Source organism: Oncorhynchus masou, chromosome 13 (assembly GCF_036934945.1).
Source record: "Oncorhynchus masou masou isolate Uvic2021 chromosome 13, UVic_Omas_1.1, whole genome shotgun sequence".
NCBI classification, from domain to species: Eukaryota; Metazoa; Chordata; class Actinopteri; order Salmoniformes; family Salmonidae; genus Oncorhynchus; species Oncorhynchus masou.
Genome location: NC_088224.1, coordinates 55830562 through 55856044, shown reverse-complemented (window position 1 = coordinate 55856044; position 25483 = coordinate 55830562). Strand labels below are relative to the sequence as shown.

Below are 25483 nucleotides of genomic sequence, written 5' to 3'. Positions count from 1 at the left end.
CAATCTTTTCTTGCCTATTTTTCTCCTGCAGAGCCTGGACGAGATTTCAGATTCTTTTAGTGCTCAATCTGTGTGTACTGTATATACAGTGCCTGATCCCACCATGGAAGACGAGCAGCATGTACCACCAGAGAGAGAGAGCCAAGCGTACAGGAGCCATGGGATACACCGGAGCGTTCTGGGCCAATTAAACCAAGCGAAACAAATAAAGGGTTTTTACCATATGAGCATGACGACTCACCGTCAGTCTAGAGTGGAAAACCCCCTCTTCTAACATTGGCGAACAATCCCATCTCCGGCGAGTTAGCTAGCTATGTTACTCCCAATTGTTTGCTGGACTGTTGGCAGCCTAAATCACACAATACTGGTCACCTGTCTGCTAACTATCTCCCTCCCAGCTGTCTCTCCTCTCACATCCAACAAAGCTCTATTCGGAGGACCTTTACAGGTTTGGGAGACACGTGGGAAGTTGTGAAGTGACTTGAGGTCGCTGAGTAAAGATTCAAAGGACATTCCTCAAAGTAAATGGAAAGTTTAAAGTACTCAGTGCTTCAAACGACCGTGATCCCTGGCCAGAGTTTTGGACAAGGCCTCCATTGTTCGGTATCAACCATTTATTTATGGGAATGTTTAGGGAAGTTGTTTGCAAGGAGGGAGACGTCGCAATTGATGAGGTTTTCATTGTAGTCTAAATCTAAATGAGGAAAACCATGATATTCTCCAGACTGTTGAACAGAGAGAAAAACAGCCCAGTGATTTATTTCTGTATTGATCAATGACCCGACATAATGCTATAGATTTCTTACGGGCTCCGGCTAAGCATGGAGTTAATCTATTACATAATATGTCCATTACTGATAGCAACAATAATAGTGTGGAATAGTATGAATTCCCTGTTAGTCTAACAGGAGGAGATACAAACAAGACCATGATGATTTCTGGGCTTTGCTATCTAAAACAAGTAATTACAAGTAAGTACATTCTTTCACTGGCAAGGCTGATTAGAGTTACCTAAAAAATAATAATGACTGTCTGGGTTCCTGTTAAAATGATTAGCGGTGATGAAAGAAGTTGAAAACAGAACATTAGCTCACTACTTTTTGACATGATGTTGATATGGTCGAGGAGGCGAGAGGGTAAAAGCCAACTTATGGACAAATATGGCGAAGAGAAAAGTACATTCCAGTCAGGTTAGTCAGGTCTGGAGTAAAACATAACTTTATGTGCTGTGTATATCTGGTTTATAATGTGATTTCTATGGAAGTTCTTATTTCATTATCAGACAACAGAGCAAGGCCATCTGGTTTTAGGTTTCTAAAAGGAATTCCACTCCAATCGACAGCATCCCTGTCATTTGAAAAACCAGAGTCAATTTGAATAAAGTAGTGAAGGTGAGATTAACAAAAACAAGCTGGTAGGCTAGCCACTAGACTGTAGCATGGGACATACATTTTCGAAAAATGTATTTAAGTGTCACTCTGCAATAATACAAAATACAAACATGGTACAGGTGTCATGTACAATACATTCCATCAGCATCAACATGTATACATAAACAAAAAACAAAGTACACATGATCAGTGTAATACAGGTGTAACTAATATGTTATTGTTGCACCTGGGATTGCTAATCAGCAGTGACCTCCCCATTTGTTTCTGGTATACAATGATTGGCTTTGAGAAAGGGGACAGAAGGTGGGGGGAGGGGGGCATCTACGCAAGAAATGTGAGAAAAAGGATGAACACACTTGGTGATAGAAAGACAGAGGAGAGTACAAGCGTAGCGAAAGAGAAGAGAGACACGAACAAAAGAGCTAAGTCAGACCGTTGACTACTAGATCGGGGGGGGGGGGGGTCTTTTACCTGTGTTAGGGGGACATAGGACACACTCGTTGATGCCCCAGGCCAATCCAATCCCTCGGCAGCAGGTGTCCTGACTCCTCAGTCCTGGGAGAGGTGAGCTGCACTGAGGGGGTAGAGGAGAAGAAAAGAGCATTGGATTTAAACTGGCACAACCACAATGAGAGATGCCACCCATTTCTATTGGATTGCTTAAGACCGAGCTACATCATTTGTTGCATATGACATATATACAGGTAACTGCCAAAATAAAGGAAACACCAACATAAAGTGTCTTAATAGGATGTTGGGCCACCATGAGGCACCGGAACAGCTTTAATGCACCTTCTAGCCATGGTAGCCAAAAATAATGGGCAACTGGGCCTGCCCAGCATTTTATACAGTGAGGGAAAAAATATTTGATCCCCTGCTGATTTTGTACGTTTGCCCACTGACAAAGAAATGATCAGTCTATAATTTTAATGGTAGGTTATTTGAACAGTGAGAGACAGAATAACAACAACAAAAATCCAGAAAAACGCATGTCAAAAATGTTATAAATTGATTTGCATTTTAATGAGGGAAATAAGTATTTGACCCCCTCTCAATCAGAAACTTTGTTACCTGTATAAAACACACCTGTCCAAAGAAGCAATCAATCAATCAGATTCCAAACTCTCCACCATGGCCAAGAGCAAAGAGCTCTCCAAGAATGTCAGGGACAAGATTGTAGACCTACACAAGGCTGGAATGGGCTACAAGGCCATCGCCAAGCAGCTTGGTGAGAAGGTGACAACAGTTGGTGCGATTATTCGCAAATGGAAGAAACACAAAAGATCTGTCAATCTCCCTCGACCTGGGGCTCCATGCAAGATCTCACCTCGTGGAGTTGCAATGATCATGAGAACGGTGAGGAATCAGCCCAGAACTACATGTGCGGATCTTGTCAAAGATCTCAAGGCAGCTGGGACCATAGTCACCAAGAAAACAATTGGTAATACACTACGAGGTGAAGGACGGAAATCCTGCAGCGCTCCCAAGGTCCCCCTGCTCAAGACAGCACATATACATGCCCATCTGAAGTTTGCCAATGAACATCTGAATGATTCAGAGGACAACTGAGCAAAAGTGTTCTGGTCAGATGAGACCAAAATGGAGCTCTTTGGCATCAACTCAACTCGCCGTGTTTGGAGGAGGAGGAATGCTGCCTATGACCCCAAGAACACCATCCCCACCGTCAAATACGGAGGTGGCAACATTATGCTTTGGGGGTGTTTTTCTGCTAAGGGAACAGGACAACTTCACCGCATCAAAGGGACGATGGACGGGGCCATGTACCGTCAAATCTTGGGTGAGAACCTCCTTCCCTCAGCCAGGGCATTGAAAATGGGTCGTGGATGGGTATTCCAGCATGACAATGACCCAAAACACACGGTCAAGGCAACAAAGGAGTGGCTCAAGAAGAAGCACATTAAAGTCCCGGAGTGGCCTCACCAGTCTCCAGACCTTAATCCCATAGAAAATCTGTGGAGGAAGCTGAAGGTTTGAGTTGCCAAACATCAGCCTCGAAACCTTAATGACTTGGAGAAGATCTGCAAAGAGGAGTGGGACAAAATCCCTCCTGAGATGTGTGCAAACCTGGTGGCCAACTACAAGAAACGACTGACCTCTGTGATTGCCAACAAAGGTTTTGCCACCAAGTACTAACTCATGTTTTGCAAAGGGGTCAAATACTTATTTCCCTCATTAAAATGCAAATCAATTTATAACATTTTTGACTTGCGTTTTCTGGATTTTACTTTGTTGTTATTCTGTCTCTCACTGTTCAAATAAACCCACCATTAAAATTATAAACTTATCATTTCTTTGTCAGTGGGCAAACGTACAAAACCAGCAGGGGATCAAATACTTTTTTTCCTCACTGTACATGACCCTAAGCATGATGAGATGTTAATTCCACAACTGTGTGAAAGCACCTGCTTGCAATATAATTTGTTTCCCTCATTTACTCAAGTGTTTCCTTTATTTTGGCAGATATCTGTAGGTATCAATAGTAGAAGAAATTCCTCTGCCAAGTCTCACCTGGCCGTTGCGGACCTCCCTGAAGCAGTACTTGAACACAGACGATTCTGTGTTGGTGGAGTTACCGTGGAGGGTCTGGGCCTGGACTCTGGGTTTAGGTGGTGTGGCTGCGGCCCTCTCCCCTGGCAGAACACTGGTGCTGGCCCCCGAGAGGCCTGCTGACCAGGTGACCGTCTCCGACTGCTCCCTAACCGTGCCTGGCCCATAGCCCACCTTCAGCACCTGGTGGATCTTCACGCTGGCCTCTGGTGGGTGCTGCACCCGCACCTTCACCATGGATGAGCCAGATGCTGGGGGGAGAGAGAGAGAGGAGTGGGGGTTTAATAGATTTTTTATTTAAGCTTTATTTAACTAGGCAAGTCAGTTAAGAACAAATTCTTATTTCCAACGACGATCTACCCCGGTCAAACCCGGACGATGCTGGGCCAATTGTGCGCCGCCCTATAGGACTCCCAATCAAGGTGGTTGTGATACATCCTGGAATCGAACCAGGGTCTGTAGTGACGCCTCTAGCACTGAGATGCAGTGCCTTAGACCACTGTGCCCCTTGGGAGGGGGTTAGGGGTTAGCTAGTGGGGGTTAGCATTAGCAAACATTGCTGACTCCACAAAGTCTATGCACATAGCCAGACCTGACCCACTGTGCCTCCAGGGGTCAGAGGTCATCCTATGATGGACCTCTCACTTGAACGCTGTCCTGGTCGTTCACATTTACCACTCGCTGAATGATTGACTTTGCATTTTTGTGCTGACGGCCTAACTAAGAAAGTGGATATGAATGGGAGCTGCCATGTATGTGAGGTGCCTTTGGTGCGTGACACGGTCTTTGATGTGGTTGAAATTCAAAGGTAAATATTGAATGGTGGTCTTTAGTGTTTTATCTTGGCCAGGTCGCAGTTGTAAAATGAGAACTTGTTCTCAACTGGCCTACCTGTAATGAAATAAAAAATATAAAAATTAAATTTGTTAGGAAGCTAGTGTGAAGCCCTGTTACTCCAGCAGATCGTAAGTGTGGGTGGGGTATCCACGCCCCTGTATGTCTGAAAATGGAGTGGTTGTTCTCCTAAAACATGCTATTACTGCGAGTCATGATGGCAGCCTCATATCGGTTAGAGACTGGAGTGAAACGTTGTCACAACGTTTCCCCCACAGTGTCGCTACCACACTGCCAAGAGGCCCAGACTGAGCGAAAGGCCCGACCCTGACTCATACCGCAACCTATTCTTGGGCTTTATTTACAGAGTAAAAAGGCAAGGAGATAATCAGTTAACTCTGGGTGACTGAATGTCCCAGATCTGTTTATGCTAAAGGAACGGTTGTGCACGATTTGTTCTAGGCTGAAAAAAACGAGAACGTGGAGAACAAGGCTCATTAAAATCAAGACCCAGGACCTTGGGAGCCTTCGCTTCCTACCCATCCGTAATATCAGGCCCATAGCACCTGGTTTACTATTCGGGGCTTTACGCAACCATTTACACGAGGGCCCTGGAGATATGCAGCCAACACAATGTTTCATTTACAGATGCAGTTTGGACTGTGTTTTCATTTGCCCCAAAACAATGAGAGTGCAAACGGGTCTTTTGCTCTATGATCGTGCTGTGGATTTTAGAAGGCTCAATTGGATTCAAACATGCCTCAGGCGTCAGTTCTCCGTGGTTAACAAGCAATCCCATTGTCTCACCCCTGCAGGGTATCCGCATAACCGTTCATAGACTAACTCTGAGGTCATTTGGAATTTACTCGCTGCTTGTCTACACCCCACTTGAGTTGTGACAAAATGTACTACGTAGGTTCTCATTCCCGTTTTTAATTGCCTGTTCACTACTTCACACTGTGGTTCTCATTCCTGTTTTCAATTGCCTGTTCACTACTTCCCACTGTCTGGCTGTGTCATACGGGCCAGTGTTGCAGTAATGGCCGACCTCGTCCTCACAACTGGTCCTAACAGCACAACAGAGGTCTCGTCCTTTGTCTGTTTTTCACGCTAAAAAATAAAGGTGACCTCACAAGGTTCACGCATGAAAGGTTAGCCGTTTAGCTGCAAGGAGATGAACTGAACATTCAAAATCTCCTCCTTAAAGCGAAGAGAGGAAATGACTGAATGATGTTCACCACAGGCTGCATAGCCCTAAGTGGTGGTACAATTGATGGTTGTCAAACTGTGGTTGTGATGCTAAATTGCATCACAAGTTGCCAAGGAAATAGAATGTAAGCGTCCTGGCTGCACTAGAACAAATATCAGTGTAGCAAAATTGCCATCAGAAAGAGGTATAGTATATTGCTGATACAAGTGGATTTGCGAGATGTGCATGAACAAAGACGTTTTATGATAAACACTACAGAATAGAGCCCCACAGTGTAGGTATCAAAATACCCATAATACCTAGCAATCAAACAGGGAAATGATTCCAATCGTTTTTCCACTATTCATTTGTTTTGTGAAGGCTTACCCTGGCGTGACGTTTGATAACCATGTAAATCTCTCTCGGACAAGGTGACATCAATATATTTGAAAATGCTAATTAGCATTAAAGTAGACATCATGCAAGACTACAAAATCCCTGCGAGCTCCTCCACATCTTCTCCAGCTGACACTGTTGCTAGCAGGTATTGTGTCAATTTAAAACTTGCACAAGAGAGTTCACAGAATTGTCAATTTAAATAAAAGTAGCCAATTTATTCATCACTAAATTTAGCTAACATTAGATCATTAATAGTTCATCCAGAGATCCTTACCTTTGCCTCGATTCGTCAGTCTCGTCCAGATCATTATGGCATTTGTTGTTCTTCACGATAGCCACATTAGTAGCTAATTAGCCTTTCATTTGGGGGGGGGTAAAATACAGGTGAATATATTGATAAAAGTCACCTTGTCCTGGAGAGATTTACACAGTTATCAAAACATCACGCCAGGGTAAGCCTACACTAAACACAGTCCTTACTTTAAGTGTTTCTAAAATCCCCTATGGGAAAAATGAATAGTGAAAAAAATTATTGGAACCATTTCCTTGTTAGACCGCTAGGATTTATGGGTATTATGACTCATACTGTGGTACTATGTTGGCAGGTCAGCTAAGTCTAAGACCCCCACTTCGAAGTAGGCCTCCTCAGTGTGTAAGCCCTCAGATCTCCCCTCCCAGTCCTGGAATCGAGCGTGGACATTTAGAAGCAGCTCGTCAACATAACTGACCCTGACATTTCATTTGTTAGTATGAGTTCAGCATACTGCTTAGATTTCAATGTCATTAACCTTTGGTTGTGTTTCACCAGCCCCCCTTGGAGCGAAAACAAGTCACACTGATGTCATTGAGCTTTATAGAGCATGGATAAATACACATGCGCTCAGGGTCACATTCTTATGACAACATCTTCAAAGGCAGCAGCAGATTACTAACCATACTGTGTCCTGAAACAAGTGCCATCTGTAACTGCAGTGTAACTGTTAAAGCTTCAGATTTCACCGACTGCGTAGTTTGTTGCGATTGGCAAATATGATGACGTGCATTTTCCAGGGTCTCAATATACCGCCATGCAGGGAAACGTCAGTGTTGGGCTTTTCTTCATGTTGTACAAATATACTTCACCATCTAAGAGTGTACCGTATGTCAACTGATTCAAATTGGTCAGAAACATCTGGCTGTCATAACATCCAAAGATTCACATTTGGAAAGTCAGTGAGAGCAAGTATTCGTAAGTAGCCGAATCGGAGTGTTCTCAATGTGCATTGTAATGATGTCAAAACAATGGGAAATGAGTGATTGTGAATGTCTCAGAGACCTAGAGGAATTTCTGTCCGTGTATCAAGGCGTATTACCGATTGGCACCAATAGGTACAATTCAAGTGTTGAGCACTGGCCAAGGGAAAACAGTCATGTATTACTGTCATCTTTAGTGCAGCACACTCGGTGCAGTTTGACAAGTAATTCATCTACAGGAAAGACACACTTTATGTAACTGTGTGGACGCGTGAACCTTAGGTGACCATTTTTGCACATCCAAAGCCAAAACCACAGATGACCAACTATCAGACGTAATCATCATTTGTCATGCATTATCAGGCAAATAATGAGGGTTCATTTGATCGTTTAAAAAAAAAAAACCCGCTGTTTTCTTTCATTTCAGTATCAGTCCGTCAATATGCAGAGAATTAGCTGTCGTGGTGCTCATTCTAGAGTTCTACTTGACGTTTTTATCCCAGTCTTACTGTCAAGTAGAGGCTCCTTCACTAGAGACATTGGATTTTTGTCTAACGTATACATTTTCTCATCTCCATTCAGATCCCACCAGTGCCACCAACGAGGCCGGCCTTGTCACACTTACCACCGCTGGGCTGACTGTGGCTCTGCTGCTGGCTCTGCAGGGGGAGAATGTACTCCGACTGGGACAGCAGCTGCTGACTGGCCAGCACCGAGGGGCTGCGCGGAGGCTTCTCGATGTCATTGGTGGAGGGCGTGGCCACGGGGATGTGGCAGAACTTGCCGGTGAAGGTTGGCGGGCAGAGGCAGCGATCCTTCTGGATGCAGACCCCTCCGTTCTGACACAACATGGGGCACAGGACTGGAGGAGAAACAGAGGAGGGAGGGAGGGAGGGAAACAGAACGGCTCTGTAAACTCTGACCGCAGTGAGGGAGAAATATGGAGTCCAAGACATCAACAGCTGAAATTGAACTCCGGCACTGAGAGAAACAATAACCGTATTGTTTGATGTCAGGTAGTGATTTCCATGGTTCAGTTACCATTAGGGCCAAGAGTTCCTCCCTGTTGCCGTTCAAATGTAACAACACAATCTCACGATTCAGATCCCATTACAAAACAAAGGGCGGGGTCGAACACTTTTACGCCCACCTGGCCAACCAAGAAAACAAGGGGAAACATCCAACATGTGTCCTTGTGACATATACAATTGATAGACAGTTTGGACACACTGTAAACAATGCTATTCAAAAACAACAGAGCACACAATGTTTCCCCCGTTTTTATCACAATGAATGGAAAACAAGACAAGCAGCACGCTGATGAAAGCCATGCCTCTGCTTACTCTGTCCACCACCACATGCTTTCCATATCACATGGCTGTGGTGTATTAATGCTCATGATAATAATAATAATAATAATAACAACGTTGGAAAACTTGGCCCTGGCCCATGCCCAAGTCCATGGAAATTAATTGACCATGGCACTGCAGCTAGACAGAGAGAGAGAGAGAGAGAGAGAGAGAGAGAGAGAGAGAGAGAGAGAGAGAGAGAGAGAGATAAAGAGAGAGAGAGAGATGCCTGGCAGTTAGCTGAACAGAATTATCTTTCCAGCATCTATAATCAGTCCATTATGCATCTCCTTGGCCAACTGTCTGTCCATCATACACTGGGCCAGAAGGATCAACTCAACCTCGTAAGTAAACAATATCTAACGCAGTATGACAGAGGGAGGGAGGGGTGAGAGAGTGAGGGGAGGAGAAAGAGAGTGAGTAAGTGAGCGAGCGAGAGAGAAATAGACAAATATGAATGCACTGATAAACCTACTTGTGTGACTTTCTATCCATATTGTCACTGGGTAGAACACAAACCTTCTCTCTCTTAAACCTCTACAGGATCGGTGGGTCCCCCACGGGACATTTGAGCTAACGTGCGCTAATGTGATTAGCATGACGTTGTAAGTAACAAGAACATTTCCCAGGACATGTTTAATATAGACAGAAAGCTTAAATTCTTCTTCATCTAACTGCACTGTCCAATATACAGTAGCTATTACAGTGAAATAATACCATGCTAATGTTTGAGGAGAGTGCACAGTTTTGTACCTGAAAATGTATCCAAAAAAACAATTAGGCACACTTGGGCAGACTTGATACAACATTTTGAACAGTAATGCAAAGGTTCATTGGATCAGTCTAAAACTTTGCACATGGACTGCTGCCATCTCGTGGCCAAAATCTAAATTGCACCTAGACTCCTAAGTCTTGATGATGGAGAAAAAAATATAGAAAACGCATGTTTTTTTCTTTGTATAATCTTTTACCCGATCTAATGTGTTATATTATCCTACATTATTTTCACATTTCCACAAACTTCAAAGTGTTTTCTTTCAAATCAAGAACATGCATATCCTTGACTCAGCTTCAGGAAGTTAGATTTGAATATGTTATTTTAGGCCAAAATTGAAAAACAAAAGTGTTAGATCCTTAAGAGTACACTCTTTGCGTTTGTGTTCTGTGGTAATTTACCACTCAAATGAGTCTGCAATCAAGACAGAGAGTTCAGCTAAAGCTGTTTCCTCTGAGGTGAACATCTCATCAGAGTGGTTTGGAGAGGATACTGTAAAACCCAACTATTGGACTGTATGAGGTCCCGACAGTCACACTGATTATATGCCTTCACCTTTCCCAGAGCCTTTCGGAACCTGGAAAGACGACGGCAGCTGAAGGCTGTCCAAAGTACACACTGATCCATCATTTTGAGTGTTCTTCCTTTCCCTAGGGGTGGCACAGAATTGATTTTCCGTCTGAATACCAAGTCCTCTGGGCTCCAGTGAGCGTGTCAGCATTGGGGTAACTACCGTACAGGTCACTTTTCTCAGTTTCTGTCATGCTCTTGCCCATTGTTCCAGAGGCCATGGCGAGGAACAGGAAAAAGGTTGGTGTTTTTGTCAGGAAAAGGCTTTTTACAAGAGGAATTTACAGTACAGTGGCTTAGGAGTTCTCTAGGTTCCTATCGCAGAGAGCCTGTGTCCTGCTTCCAGGGCTAGAGCAGCAGCGTTCTGCTGTATGGAGTAGGTTTCCGGTGGAGAAATCATGAGTTGAGCATATGCAGTGTATCAGTGTGTGTATTCCCCGCTGTGGCGTAGCCGTGGTGATGAGGTCATGTGCAGTATGCAAACTGAGAAGGTGACCTAATTGTTTGCTCCGAGTCGAATGTGTGCGTCCCTCCAGATGCAACGGACCATCCACCAGATTTTACACAGGGAGAGGAGAAATTAGGTATAGAGATATCAAGAAAGACAGAGAGAGAGAGATCAAGAAAGACAGAAAGAGAGAGGGAGAGCGAAAGAGAGAGAGAGCGAAAGAGAGACGAAGAACAGACAAAACAAGACAGACAGAGTGAGGGACAGAATGGGTAACGAGAGAGGCAGAAAGACAGAGTGAGAGAAAGATAGAAAGAGAGAGGGGAGGGTGCAGGTTGCCTGGCGACTCATCCTGAATTTAATTCCGCTGCTCTATCAATCGCTCCACCCATGAGTCTGAACCTACCATCCCAGACGTCGTTTGTGCTGATGTCAAAAATGACGTGATTCCTGATTCATGTAGACCAGCTCTGGTCCAACCCATCGGTTTCTGGGACCAATCAGAACGCTTTGAATGTGTTCGCATTCCAGAAGTCGTTGGGGAGGAAGCAAACCTGATTCATTGTGGAGAAGAAATGTTAGTGGGCGTGGCGTTTGGCCAGAGCAGTGTGGATGGGTGACCAGACAAAGGTGCAGGTGCCTCACATGAAAGACAGTGATGTGAGCAGCTACCCAGTTCCTCGCAGGCCCTCCATGAGACCCACAACGTCAGCCCTCTCTTCTCAAAGAAGATCCCTTCCCTTTCACTGCACTCATATCCATGTAATGCAGTACATCTCTCAGGCCAGTGTGGAACAACAGGTTTATCACACCATGTAGAGCTTAAGTTTTCACCAGAGGCTGTTTAATTGGTGTTTAGAGGCACATTACCTGTCTAAATGATGGTGGGACACCAGTGGAACCCCGTGAAATCACTTCCTGTCTCCCCAGGCTTTACAGCTAGGCCTTGGAGGATGCTGTATGTACTTCAAGGCTGACCTCCCTGGAAAGAATAATAAAGTGTGTGTGTGTGTGTGTGTGTTTGTGTATGTGTGTGTGTGTGTGTGTGTGTGTGTGTGTGTGTGTGTGTGTGTTTGTGTGTGTGTGTGTGTACAGGGAGATGTTTTGAGGCAACTCAAAGAAACATGCCATTTGGGCTCCCTATTTGCATGCATGAGAAGGAAGGTTCAGCTGGCCATAGTTTCCACATCCTGAACAGAGATGCTTAACCCATGATGTCCTCATGCACACCCGGCCTGTACCCTTAGCAAGTCAACCCCGAATACTCCTCAGTGTGGGCGAGGAAGATACATTACAGCAGAAAGCTGAAGAGTAATTATCAGGTGAACGCAGAGTTAATACCAGCAATGCAACTTGACTCAAACAAAGCAGTTGGCAATTTGGAATCAAATCAAAGTTTATTCATCATACACAAAGGACACAGCGTAGTGCACACGGTACAATGAAAAGCTTACTTGCAACTAGACTCACTGTAGTTTTTCATCTAGTTTGCCACAGTGCAGCTGGCAATCAGCATGAGATCACGAGGTCCAACTGCAACAATAAGACTAATCATAATGGCAGTTGTCCCAAACCACCCCAGATCAACTTTTCCATAGCACCTCGTTTTGAATAGCTGGGCAGTTTGATCTCTCTTTGAACGGTTAAATATGCACCGAGATATTCACAGAGATATTTTGGGCTCCGTTGGCCACTTCTGCCTGACCAGGCATTTTTTCACATGTCTGTGATAGAGGGCATCAACTGGGTCATAGCCAATAGGACCAGAGAGAGAGAGAGACTATACTGTAAGTATGGAAAGACAAAACAATAGTGTAATTTACACAAGTGTACAGTGGAGCACTGTCTACTGTCTGTCTAATTTAACATGCATGGTGCTAGAGGAGAATGAGACCATTGTTCCTGGTCTGTCTGTTTCATGCTACCCCACCTGACATGTTACCGGCCACTAACATGGTATGTGTGCATGGAGGAGGGGGGGGGTGGTGGTCTTGTTTGTACGTGTGTGACTTCGCGCTGACATCATTCAGTCCAGGAACAAGCCTATAAACCAGACGTGTGGTACGCAGACAAAAGGGGAGGTGACTTTCCCTGAGCCCGTTTACACAAGATATGGGGTATTACTCATTACTCAGGTGATGGGAAAACAAACAACTGGGTTGGCAGCTATTTAAAGCTTACCAAGTCTGGGTTATTATGAATGAATGCAATGTTCAAAGTTGACTGGAGACATAGGCCTACATTGGGAAACATGCCTACAGCACGCACGACTCCGAGACCATCGTTAAGTTTGCCAATGACACAACGATAGTAGGCCAGATTGATCACCGATGACGAGACAGCCTATAGGGAGGTCAGAGGCCTGGCTATTGTGGTGCTAGGACAAAAGCCTCTCCCTCAACATCAGCAAGTTAAAGGAGCTTATCGTAGACTACAGGAGATGGAGGGGCCGAACACGCCCTCATTCACATCGACGGGGCTGTAATGGAGTGGGTCGAGAGCTTCAAGTTCCTCAGTGTCCACATCACAAAGGACCTAACATAGTCCAAACACACCAACAGAGTTGTGAAGAGGGCACGACAACGACTCTTCCACCTCAAGAGGCTGAAAAGATTTGGTATCGTCCCTCAGATCCTCAAAAAGTTCTACAGCTGCACCATTGAGGGCATCTTGACTGGCTGCGTCACCGCTTGGCATGGTAACTGCTGGGCATTCGACCACAAGGCGCTACAGAGGGTAGTGGGTACGGCCCAGTACACCACTGGGGCCAAACTTCCTGCCATCCAGGACCTCTATACCAGGTGGTGTCAGAGGAAGGCCATATAAATTGCCAAAGACTCCAGCCAAACAAGTCATAGACAGTTTTCTCTGCTACCACACGGCAAGCGGTACTGGGAACAAAAGGCTCCTGAACAGTTTCTACCCCCAAGTCATAAGACTGCTGAACAGGTAATCAAATGCCTACCCTGGCTATTTACATTAGCTAGGTTTCCATCCAATAGGCGACAGATTTGAATGATAATATTCTAAAATCCACATTGAAAACAATATGCACATTTTCCCACCAGAGATGTGTTTCCATCACATGTACTTTTTGCAGATAAAAGGCTGTATGTGATGACGTAGTGCACGTAAAAATACATTTTGCGGTTAAATTCCCAAGTACTTAAAAAGAAAAAAAGTTCAGAGTTTCTGTGCATTTTCAACTCCACTGATGGTTTTCTCACAAAGAATGTTGAGCGCTATCTGCACGCTGTTGGCTAGAGCGCACATATAGCCTACATGATGAGATTATTATGGACAAAAGAACGAGATCATTTTTATTCGTCAAACGACAGCCAAGCGTCATCATCATGTCACCAGAATAAGACCCTCGATATTTATCGGAAAGGAGCATCAAGCTCATCACCGAGCACTTTCACCACCCTGTGAAGTTCATCCTCATTTATTTCATCCGTTGCCAGATAAATTGCATGCTTTCCCAACATAGTGGGAGGACCACACAATATGTCATCGTGTGACTCCAAGTTTACTTCGACGTTATATAATCTAGGTAATTCAAGAGCCATCTTCAAGGCAGTCATCTTAAGCATGACATCACATGGTCATCTTGTGCATTCATTCCCACCCCCTCTAAACCAGAGGTTGTTATATAAATGATGTGATGATGGCAACAAGACAGCACCGATGGACATGGGGCTATTACAAGAAACACGTGGCTGTGATTAGCTTCATATGCCATGCTATGTAAAAAAAAAAAGATTTTAAAATACATTTTAAAAAGGATAGGACAAAACGTCACGTCACGACAAGAGAGACACCACAACACAAAGAGAGATCTAAGACGCCATGCTATGTTGTCGTCTTAGGTCTCTCTTTGTGTTGTGGTGTCTCTCTTGTCGTGACGTGACGTTTTGTCCTATCCTTTTTAAAATGTATTTTAAAATCTTTTTTTTTATAATCCCAAGTGGCACAGCGGTCTAAGACACAGCATCTCAGTGCAAGAGGGGTCACTGCAGTAACTGGTTCGAATCCGGGCTTCATCACATCTGGCCATGATTGGGAGTCCCATAGGGCGGCGCACAATTGGGTTTGGCCGGGATTGGCCGTCATTGTAAATAAGAATTTGTTCTTAACTGATTTTCCTAGTTAAATGAAGGTTAAATAAAATACAAATAAATAAATAGAAAATCCCTGTCCCCGTAGGAGGCCTTTTGCCTTTTTGTAGGCCGACATTGCAAATAATAATTTGTTCTTAATTAACTTACTTACCTAGTTAACTAAAAAGTTCAACAAATCAATAAAAATAAAATATGCAACGGCCCTAGTCGTGTCCGTCCATAATTTCCAAACATTATGCAACTAACTCCTCTCATCTCAACTATCAAACATCTACAAGGCCCCCGTGTAGGGTTAAGGCACTCTGGCTCAGAACATAAAACTAAGGCTTGTTCAGAAACTATGAGGAAGTACAATCATTCTGGCCCGGCGTATCAAAACACAGACAAAAACACACACGTCTCTCGGATTAGTCAGACACGAGGCAGCCGTGGTCTGGTCACTGAAATGTAGTTTTATTACTGAACAAATGCAGCTAATCTCCACTTAATCCCAGGATGGATTTGGAGTCTTGTGTCGGTCTGTCTTAACGTCTCAGTCTAGGAGGCAGTGAGTGTGTAAAGAAGTTGCACCCACGAATTACAGAAGTGATTAACGCAGGATTACAACAAACTGGGCAACAAGAGGAAGGGTGAATACATAAAGAGGCTAAGAGAGAGAGAGAGAGAGATGGTGGTGAAAGAGCAAGAGAGAGATGGTGAGAGAGATGGTGAGAGAGGGATGGTGAGAGAGAGAGATAAAGAGAGATAGTGAGAGAGAAGGGGGAGGGGCGGTAAAGATACCGCTTTATTTCCTCCCCTGTATTTTCTTTCTGCCACGGAGCGTGAATATAACCCTGCATGTGGTTTAAGATATATCTCCTCTGTGCACCTGCATGTTGATGGCAGTGATATACTGTAGGAGACTGGGCTTGGGGTTAAGTGTGAGAGCAGTGATATACTGTAGGAGACTGGGCTTGGTGTTAAGTGTGAGAGCAGTGATATACAGTAGGTGACTGGGCTTGGTGTTAAGTGTGAGAACAGTGATATACAGTAGGAGACTGGGCTTGGGGTTAAGTGTGAGAGCAGTGATATACAGTAGGAGACTGGGCTTGTGCGTCTTCTTGACGCTCAGCAACAACAAACAGAGAATCGGCTGAATCCAGCTGGCCTGTAAAACTCTTCAACTCATGTCTTCTCTGGCTTGCCCAGAGTCTCATTGTGGGTCGCTAGAGGCACACTTCACTAACTTCCGTCAAAATGACTTGAAGGGAAAGTCTGATATGGAATGTATACTGAACTAAAATATAAACACAACAGGTAAAGTGTTGGTCCCATGAAATAAAAGATCTCAGAAATGTTCCATACGCACAAAAAGGTGATTTCTCTCAAATTTGGTGAACAAATTTGTTTACATCCCTATTAGTGAGCATTTCTCCTTTGCCAAGATAATCCATCCGCCTGACACGTGTGACATATCAACAAGCTGATTAAAACAGCGTGAACATTACACAGGTGCACCTTGTGCTGGGGAGAATAGGCCACTCTAAAATGTGCAGTTGTGTCACACAACAATACCACATCCAATTTTGATGGAGCATGCAATTGGCATGCTGACTGCAGGAGTGTCCACCAGAACTTTTGTCAGAGGATTTAATGTTCATTTCTCTACCATGAGCAGCCTCCAATGTCATTTTAGAGAATTTGGCAGTATGTCCAACTGGCCTCACAACCTCAGACCAAGTGTAGCCACGCCAGCCCAGGACCGCCACATCCGGCTTCTTCACCTGCGGCTCGTCTGAGAACAGCCACTTGGATAGCTATGGGCAGGCATAAGCTACAGACAACAAACACAATTGCATTTTAACGATGGCAATTTGAATGCAGAGAGATACCATGACAAGATCCTGAGGCCCATTATCGTACCATTCATCATGACAATGCACAGCCCCATGTCGCAAGAATCTGTACACAATTCCTGGAAGCTGAGAATGTCTCAGTTCTTCCATGGCCTGCATGTCACCCATTGGGCATGTTTGGGATGCTCTGGATTGACATGTACGACAGCGTGTTCCAGTTCCCACCAATATCCAGCAACTTCGCACAGCTATTGAAGAGGAGTGGGACAACATTCCACAGGCCATAATCAACTGTCCGATCAACTCTATGCAAAAGAGATGTGTCGCGCTGCATTAGGAAAATGGTGGTCACACCAAATACTGACGGGTTTTTTTTGGTCCACGCACCTACCTTTTTTAAGGTATCTGTGACCAACAGTTGCATATCTGTTTTCCCAGTCATGTAAAATCTATAGATTAGGGCCTAATGAATTTATTTAAATGGACTGATTTCCATATATGAACTGGACCACAGTCAAATCTTTCAATTGCTGCATGTTGCAGCATTTATATATTTGTTCAGTGTAATTTCTATGGAAATATGGACCATTCTCATTAAAGAAAACAAGTCATAATGTTTCATGGATGGTCTGTCTGTCTCGCCCATGCAGATGGCAACACTATTAATATGGCAACAGACAGAATACATGCAAAGAACATGCAAAGAACAAATGAATCACTGTCATATGATCACACACAAACACACACAGTCTGAGAGGAGACAGAGATTCCCTGGCATGTAGAATGGATCCATCAAAGAGTACATTAACCCTGATGTTTGGTCATACATTCTTCAAGGTGCTGGAGGGGAGACAATCCTTCTGTTTTTGCCTAACCCCCCCCCCCCCCCTGTATGCACATGTCTCTCTCTCTCATCTCTCCAACCTGTCCACATTTAAGGTCTAACCCATACCATTCTCCCAAACCGGTCTCCACCACCAGTGACTCCTCTGGCTACTTATGGCTAGGAGAGACTACAGTATACTGCACGCTTACAGAGAGAGATGGTAAACAGAGGTAAGAAATGAGATAAGGTAAGAAACTTACAGACTCTGAAGCCCGGTCCCAGCGCAGCCCGGTCCCCCTGTTCACTGACGTAGAGGGCGGTCACATTGCCCTGCTCGCAGAAGTTGGTGCAGCGTCCCTGGGTGCAGCGCACCTTGCAGACGGTCGGGGTGAAGAGCACCTTGATGCGCTCAGCTCCTCTCCTTCCTGCCCCTGCTGCCGTTCCTCCTCGGTGGCCGGCGGTCTGGTTTCTGGCTGGAAGGGGGAAGAAGACGAAGCAGAGGTAGAGCAGCGGTAGGAGCCTGAACCTGGGTCTGAGCTGGAGCATGGTGCCGTCCGATTACTGCCGATGCATCCCACGGGGAAGAGGCACCACAGAGGTCCAGGAAGAAGAGCTGCCGCACAACGGCAGGAAGAGGTGTGAGAGAAGGCCAGTGAACTCCACGCTTACTCTTACGCTTTGTTCAATCACACTCTCTCTTGCAACTGGTGCAGGACGAGGAGGGAAAGGAAGAAAGAGGGAGGAAAAAAAGAACAGACCCAGTGCTTCCTTTCCTTTTTTTCCCTAAACACACCAACCAAAGAAATGAAGAACCTTGACGAGAGAAGCACCCGCACAAGTGTGTTTTTTTTAAGCTTGCTTAGTGCCTGTCCACTTATTTGGAAGCAGTACAGCGAGAATGCTCTGGTCGAGCCTCCAAACACAATGTTTATAAGGGATCCAATCTATCACCCTGTACTGCTAACTCTCCACTGCAGCCCCTAACCATGTCTCTGTGCCCTGCCGTTATGCTGTAACTGTAATCTGTTTTGTTTCCCCCCCTATTCCTTATACTCCCCACTCCTCCCTCTAGTTTCATAACATGGACCGTCCTGTCATCTGAGGAAGAGACCACAAGGAGGGCGGGGTGGGGTGGGGTGGGGGGGGGTGAGTCAAGGTTTGAGTTTCAGGTCCTCGCTGGCATTGTAAACTGTGGTGGTGAGTCATCTCTCTCTCTCTCTCTCTCTCTGCTCATAAGGCAGGGGGGAAGAGGAGGGAAATTCTTTTCCTTTCGCTACGCATTTTCTGAGATGTCATTTCACAAGCCCCACAGGCTCTTCTGTGACTTACACAATGTGCATTAAACCTGTTGCCTTACCAAGCCAGCTCATGCCTGAGCAACGTGCCATCCACGTTGCATCCACGTTGCATTGGCTCACATCACTCTTACCGCTCTAAGCACTTGGACCTGTAGGCCATCTCGGGTGAAATCACATCACTTTCACTACCTGAGAAAACTATAGGAGACAAATGTTAAAGAATCCTTTTATGGTCATTCATGAATATAAACCCCGGAATATAAACCCAGGAAAAAAAGGAGGTTGATGGAAACACCTCATTATTTAGCTAGGAAAGGAATGGTAAAGAATGGAAAATATAAAACCAATTGACAAAGAAATTCATTGTAATGTCAAAAAGTTACTAACTAAAACTGTATGGTCGTTAGATTTACAAACATGACGTGTTCTTTATGTTCACTTATGATTAACCCCGAAACAAAGCATAAGCAGAAATTCCTTGTCGAGTTTGGAAGACCAACAGCTGCGTTGGACTGGGCTCAAACACAGGTGCCCCATTACAGACCACATCTCCAGTTTCACCAGTATTACTACATCAGTATAAAACCTGGAAGACCTGTGAGGACAGCGAGCGAGGCACGCGCCAGTCCACTTCACCAAGGCCCTAGGCCACATCAAAGGCTTGGTAAGGTTAAGTACTGAAAGAATTATGTTTGACTTGAAGCTTATACGGGTCATCAACAAATCTGGGAGAATGACGTAATATAGCTCATGGGAATGGACCAAACTAGAACCCAGAGAGAACTGGTAGCCGAGTGGTTAGAGGATTGGGCCAGTAACTGAAAGGTTGCTGATTTGAATCCTTGAGATTGTGTCGACGTGACCTTGAGCAAGGCACTTAACCCTAATTGATCCTGTATGTCGCTCTGGATAAGAGCATTTGCTATAAAACAAACTACAGGTACACTGGTACTGTGGTCAGTGGTCATCCCTTATATGAAGTGTCTGAACCACCTGTGGAGGCACTGCACCACTGGTCTGATCCGCACCTGGAGCTCAAGGTGGTGCGTCATTCTGGGCCAGGACTTGGAGGCTGGGAGGTGAGATACACTGCCAGAAAGAGAGAGAGGGGGGGCTTGGTGTAGGCTAGGAAACACAGTAAATTACCATGCTACCGCTGGGACGAGCCGTCTGGGTCTGGACTGTGGGTTCCTGTCTTGCTGGGGGAGGAGGAGGAGGAGGAGGAGGAGGAGGAGGAGGATTGGTGTCTGCTCAGGACAGGTGTTCACAATGTTTTCTAGTACGGGTCAATGAGGTCACAGCAGATTGTTTTGCCTCCTTTTTGAATGTTTTATTAGGGATATTAGCCAGTGGAAAAACTGTAGTCCAATTAGCATTCACTTATAACCTTTCAAATACTGCCATAAAAATGTTCCAAGGTTGGTATTTTCTAGCTATACAGTACCAGTCAAAAGTTTGGACACACCTACTCATTCAAGGGTTTTTCTTTATTACTATTTTCTACATTGTAGAATAATAGTGAAGACATCAAAACTATGAAATTACACATATAAGAATAAAGTAGGAAACAAAAAAAGTGTTAAACAATTCAAAATATATTTGGGATTTTAGATTCTTCAAAGAAGCCACCTTTTGCCTTGATGACAGCTTTGCACACTCTTGGAATTCTCTCAACCAGAATGCTTTTCCAACAGTCTTAAAGGAGTTTCAACATATGCTGAGCACTTGTTGGCTGCTTTTCCTTATCCCAAACCATCTCAATTGGGTTGAGGTCGGGTGATTGTGGAGGCTAAGTCATCTGATGCAGCACTCAACCACTCTCCTTCTTGATCAAATAGCCCTCACACAGCCTGGAGGTGTGTTTTGGGTCATTGTCCAAACCAGATGGGATGGCGTTTCGCAGCAGAATGCTATGGTAGCCATGCGGGTTAAGTGTGCCTTGAATTCTAAATAAAACACTGACAGTGTTACCAGTAAAGCACCCCCACGCGATCACACCTCATCATCCATGATTCATGATGGTAACCACACATGCAGAGATCATCCGTTCACCTACTCTGTCTCTCACAAAGACACGGCGGTTGGAACCAAAAATCTCACATTTGGACTCATCAGACCAAAGGACAGATTTCCACTGGTCTAATGTTAATTGCTCATGTTTCTTGGCACAAGCAAGTCTCTTCTACTTCTAATTGGTGTCCTTAGTAGTGTTTTTTTTGCAGCAATTTGACCATGAAGGCCTGATTCACACAGTCTCCTCTGAACAGTTGATGTTGAGATGTGTCTGTTACTTGAACTCTGTGAAGCATTTATTTGGGCTGCAATTTCTGAGGATGGTAACTCTAATGAACTGATCCTCTGCAGCAGAGGTAACTCTGGGTCTTCCTTTCCTGTGGCGGTCCTCATGAGAGCCAGTTTCATCATAGCGATTGATGTTTTTTGCGACTTTCAAAGTTCTTTACATTTTCCGGATTGACTGACCTTCATGTCTTAAAAGTAAAAATGGACTGTCATTTCTCTTTGCTTATTTGTGCTTTAATATTTTATTTTTTATTTTATTTCACCTTTGTTAAACCAGGTAGGCTAGTTGAGAACAAGTTCTCATTTACAACTGCGGCCGGGCCAAGATAAAGCATAGCAGTGTGAACAGACAACAACACAGAGTTACACATGGAGTAAACAATAAACAAGTCAATAACACAGTAGAAAAAAAAGAAAAAAAAGAGTCTATATACATTGTGTGCAAAAGGCATGAGGAGGTAGGCGAATAATTACAATTTAGCAGATTAACACTGGAGTGATAAATGATCAGATGGTCATGTACAGGTAGAGATACTGGTGTGCAAAAGAGCAGAAAAGTAAATAAAATAAAAAACAGTATGGGGATGAGGTAGGTAAATTGGGTGGGCTATTTCCCGATGGACTATGTACAGCTGCAGCGATCGGTTAGCTGCTCAGATAGCAGATGTTAAAGTTGGTGAGGGAGATAAAAGTCTCCAACTTCAACGATTTTTGCAATTCGTTCCAGTCACAGGCAGCAGAGAACTGGAAGGAAAGGTGGGCAAATGAGGTGTTGGCTTTAGGGATGATCAGTGAGATACACCTGCTGGAGCGCGTGCTACGGGTGGGTGTTGCCATCATGACCAGTGAACTGAGATAAGGCGGAGCTTTACCTAGCATGGACTTGTAGATGACCTGGAGCCAGTGGGTCTGGCGACGAATATGGACTTGGTCTTTTACCAAATAGGGCTATCTTCTGTATACCAACCCTATCTTGCCACAACTGATTGTCTCAAATGCATTAAGAAGGTTAAGAAATTACACAAATATTTTTTTTACAAGACACACCTGTTAATTGAAATTCATTCCAGGTGACTATCTCATGAAGCTGGTCGAGAGAATGCCAAGAGTGTGCTAAGCTGTCATCAAGGCAAAGGGTGGCTACTTTGAAGAATCTCAAATCTCAAATATATTTAGCTTCGTTTAACACTTTTTTGGTTACTACATGATTCCATAAGTGTTATTTTATAGTTTTGATGTCTTCACTATTATTCTACAATGTATAAAATAGTCAAAATAGAGAAAAACCCTTGAATGAATAGGTGTGTCCAAACTTTTGTCTGGTACTGTAGCAAAAAGCTGTTAAATAGCCAGTAAATTGTATGAATCCGAACGCAACGTTTCACCGTGCAGGACGTTTAGTGCAGCCCGAGTCTCTGTCTCAGTGCACTCAATCGCTCTGCCAGTTGTCCAGACCAGTCCAGTCCTACACACACACACACACACACACACACACACACACACACACACACACACACACACACATCCACATTTTCTACAGATAGGACTATTATTCCAATTACAAAACAGGAAGCTCTGCTCCATGTACAACAGAATGCCCCTCAAGGCATGGAAGCAACAGCTACCAAAATACTATCAATCAGTCTAGTGGCTCTGTAAAGGATCAAGAATGGAACTGAAGTGTTATACTGAAGTGTGTGCGTGTGTGTGTGTGTGGTTTATCTTCATGGAGGTTTGATTTTATTAGGATTTATTTTAGTCCTCTTTTGGACTAATCTTCCAAGAGTCCTTAAACATTAAAGCACGATCACATTTTCACTTATAAACACACGGTTACAAACAAATAATACACTGACATATTGACCGGATAAATACTCGAACAGTCTAAAAAGATAGATTGATTCTTCACCTACCATAGTCCAGTACAACTTTCCTATGTATTATATTTAAATGCTTTTCAAGTATTGTTTGAAGTTATATATTGAAAGGTTTCTGGTTTGCTCAGATAAATTATTCCATTTCTTTATTTTTTAGGTTGAGTGTGTATACGTCTGTGTGAGCGATGGTGGCCTTTGGCAATGGCCTTTGAAGTTGGTCCTGGATGGCCTTTATGTTTGCAGGGTTTTACTCCAGCCTTGTTTTAATTAGGTTCAAGGTGAAACAGCAGATCAACATTATGAAGAGATTGGACGATTGGAAAAAGCTGCCCACATGACCCTTAAACGGGGTGTGATAATTCTTTGTTTGTTTTAAAATTAAGTTTCTTTAGTGAGATTACCAAGTGTGAATGACAGGCATGAAAACTGAAATGACAGAGAGGACTAAACGTGTCATTGTAAATAAGAATTTGTTCTTAACTAACTCGCCTAGTTAAATAAAGGTGACTTAAAAAAAAAAATGAAAGATCACTTCATTGGTCTATGGCCCGGTCAAATCTTAGCCTATAGGGGATTGCAAAGGGAGGGGGAATGAATTCTCTCTCTTGTGCTTACAATGGCTTTATTCATACACAGCAACTGTTCATCCACAATGCTCCTGCTTGCCACTCAAGAGAAGAGGGGGGGCGAGGGGTACTAAAGCTATTAAACCGATGGAGGAATTTAGAGAAGGACCTCTTACACAAATATTTGCAGGGGGGAAAAAACTCAAAGTGCCTGGGTACTTAAAGAGGTCAGAGGATACAAAAGACCAGGACCCTGAGCTCTTGTGGAATGACAGATTACTCAAAATGTTCAAGGCATTGTCTCACTTCTGGAAAAGAATGTGAAAAAATGCAAAACCTGACCCTTACTCCTCTGACTTGGAAACTTGGATTAAAGCTTTACAGCAGACATTTAAATTGGGTTTTGAGGGGAAAAATCAAGCATTATATAGAGTCATACTCTCTCTTTCCATGCGAGACAACATGCTCTGTTTGAGTGACGGCCACCTATTGGATAGTAAAAGAGAGTAGGGCGTAGTACTGGTATATAGACACAACTGTACAATATTTGGAATGGGCCTTACACTGTTAAAAGCAAACCAGGCTGCTGAGAGAAATATAGTGCTCTTGCTTGTGGTGTTGGGTAAGTGCAACTAATGTGCTATTTTGCTATGAGATCATGTCTTGAATAGCACTGAGTGACCATTACACTACCCTACAAATCAGTAGTGTAAAGTTGTCAGAGCTTAGTGTCGCATCAAAAAATTAATACCACACCAGACAACTCGAAGTACATTCAGAACATAAACTAAAGCATGGTTCTCCATATTATGGCAGGCAAACTAATGCCAGTTGCAAACAGGTCATTTTCATTTTCCACCAACCCCAGGTCATTTTCATTTTCCTATTAGATTCCGGTACTATGTAGTTCAAATCTGAGCTAAAGGGACTGGAACATCTCATAGGTCACTGGTGCCACAGACCATGTGGAAGATTGTGTCTGCCCTCGTGAATAATATGCCAGTTTCACCCTTCAAATTAGGTTGGTTCCCATCCACCACCACAGAAGGCCATTTCAACATGCCATGAGGTCATAGGGACAGGGGATTTGGGGGATTTGATTAGTTAAACATGGTCTATCGTCTGGGCCATTCCTGTACCTATGCCAGTGGGCCAAGGAAAACAATGGCAGGAATTGGTCACAACGGGTTATCAGGGTCCGTACTGGTCTGAAACTCGCATCTACTCACCGATAACCTTATCCCATTCCCTAAGTGTAAACAACTAGGAAATGGGCTCAATCATTCAAATAACATCAGGGTGTTTTGTTTATGATGTGGTAAGTTTTCATGGAAAGTTCCATGCTATGTTCATAGGTGTACCAACACGATATCCATTCTAAAACGCATGACTTTTTCACCACCAGTCCACTGGGAGCAAATCATTCCATATCAACACCCTGTTAATCACAACAAGCAGGAACCTGACACAATATGATAACTGATCATTTGCTGCCTTGACCATTATCATATTACTCATCACAACAACCTACGTTATCAGCACATAGTGTCGTCAAAGTAAGAGAGGCTGGGGGTCTAAGTGAAGGGCCTGTCTGTACTCACCTGCAGGCGGGCTCACGTGGATGGTGTACTGGCCCTTCTGGGTGTGGAAGCTCTTGACACTGGTGGTCCGGGTGTCCTGTAGGTCTGACGGTGAGGCTGATTGAAACTTCTTCCGCTCTGTTTCGATGTGTTTCATCAGGATGGAGGTCATCTTGCCGCCTCGGACCCCACGGGCCAATGCCTTCTTTAGCAGCACTGACTGAGCCTCCTGCAGACTGAACAGGGGACACAACAGACAGTCAACAGACTGGGCCTCCTTCAGACTGGACAGGAGACAGAACAGACAGTCAATAGATTGGCAG

The 25483-nt window shown here is 44.2% G+C and overlaps 1 protein-coding gene across 2 annotated transcripts in view; it reads right to left on the bottom strand.

Annotated features, from left to right (window-relative positions):
- The window catches only part of LOC135552614 (latent-transforming growth factor beta-binding protein 4-like), a 51150-nt gene extending 32588 nt beyond the window's left edge, over positions 1 to 18562 (bottom strand). For both annotated transcript variants that reach the window (XM_064984328.1, XM_064984330.1), the window contains exons 1-4: positions 17799 to 18562; positions 8240 to 8476; positions 3921 to 4210; positions 1863 to 1965 (exon numbers count right to left, since the gene is read on the bottom strand). In XM_064984328.1, the coding sequence (XP_064840400.1) occupies positions 1863 to 1965; positions 3921 to 4210; positions 8240 to 8476; positions 17799 to 18084 (916 nt within the window). In that variant the 5' untranslated portion in view covers positions 18085 to 18562. The remainder of the gene's footprint in view (positions 1 to 1862; positions 1966 to 3920; positions 4211 to 8239; positions 8477 to 17798) is intronic.
- Between the last annotated feature and the right edge of the window lie 6921 nt (positions 18563 to 25483).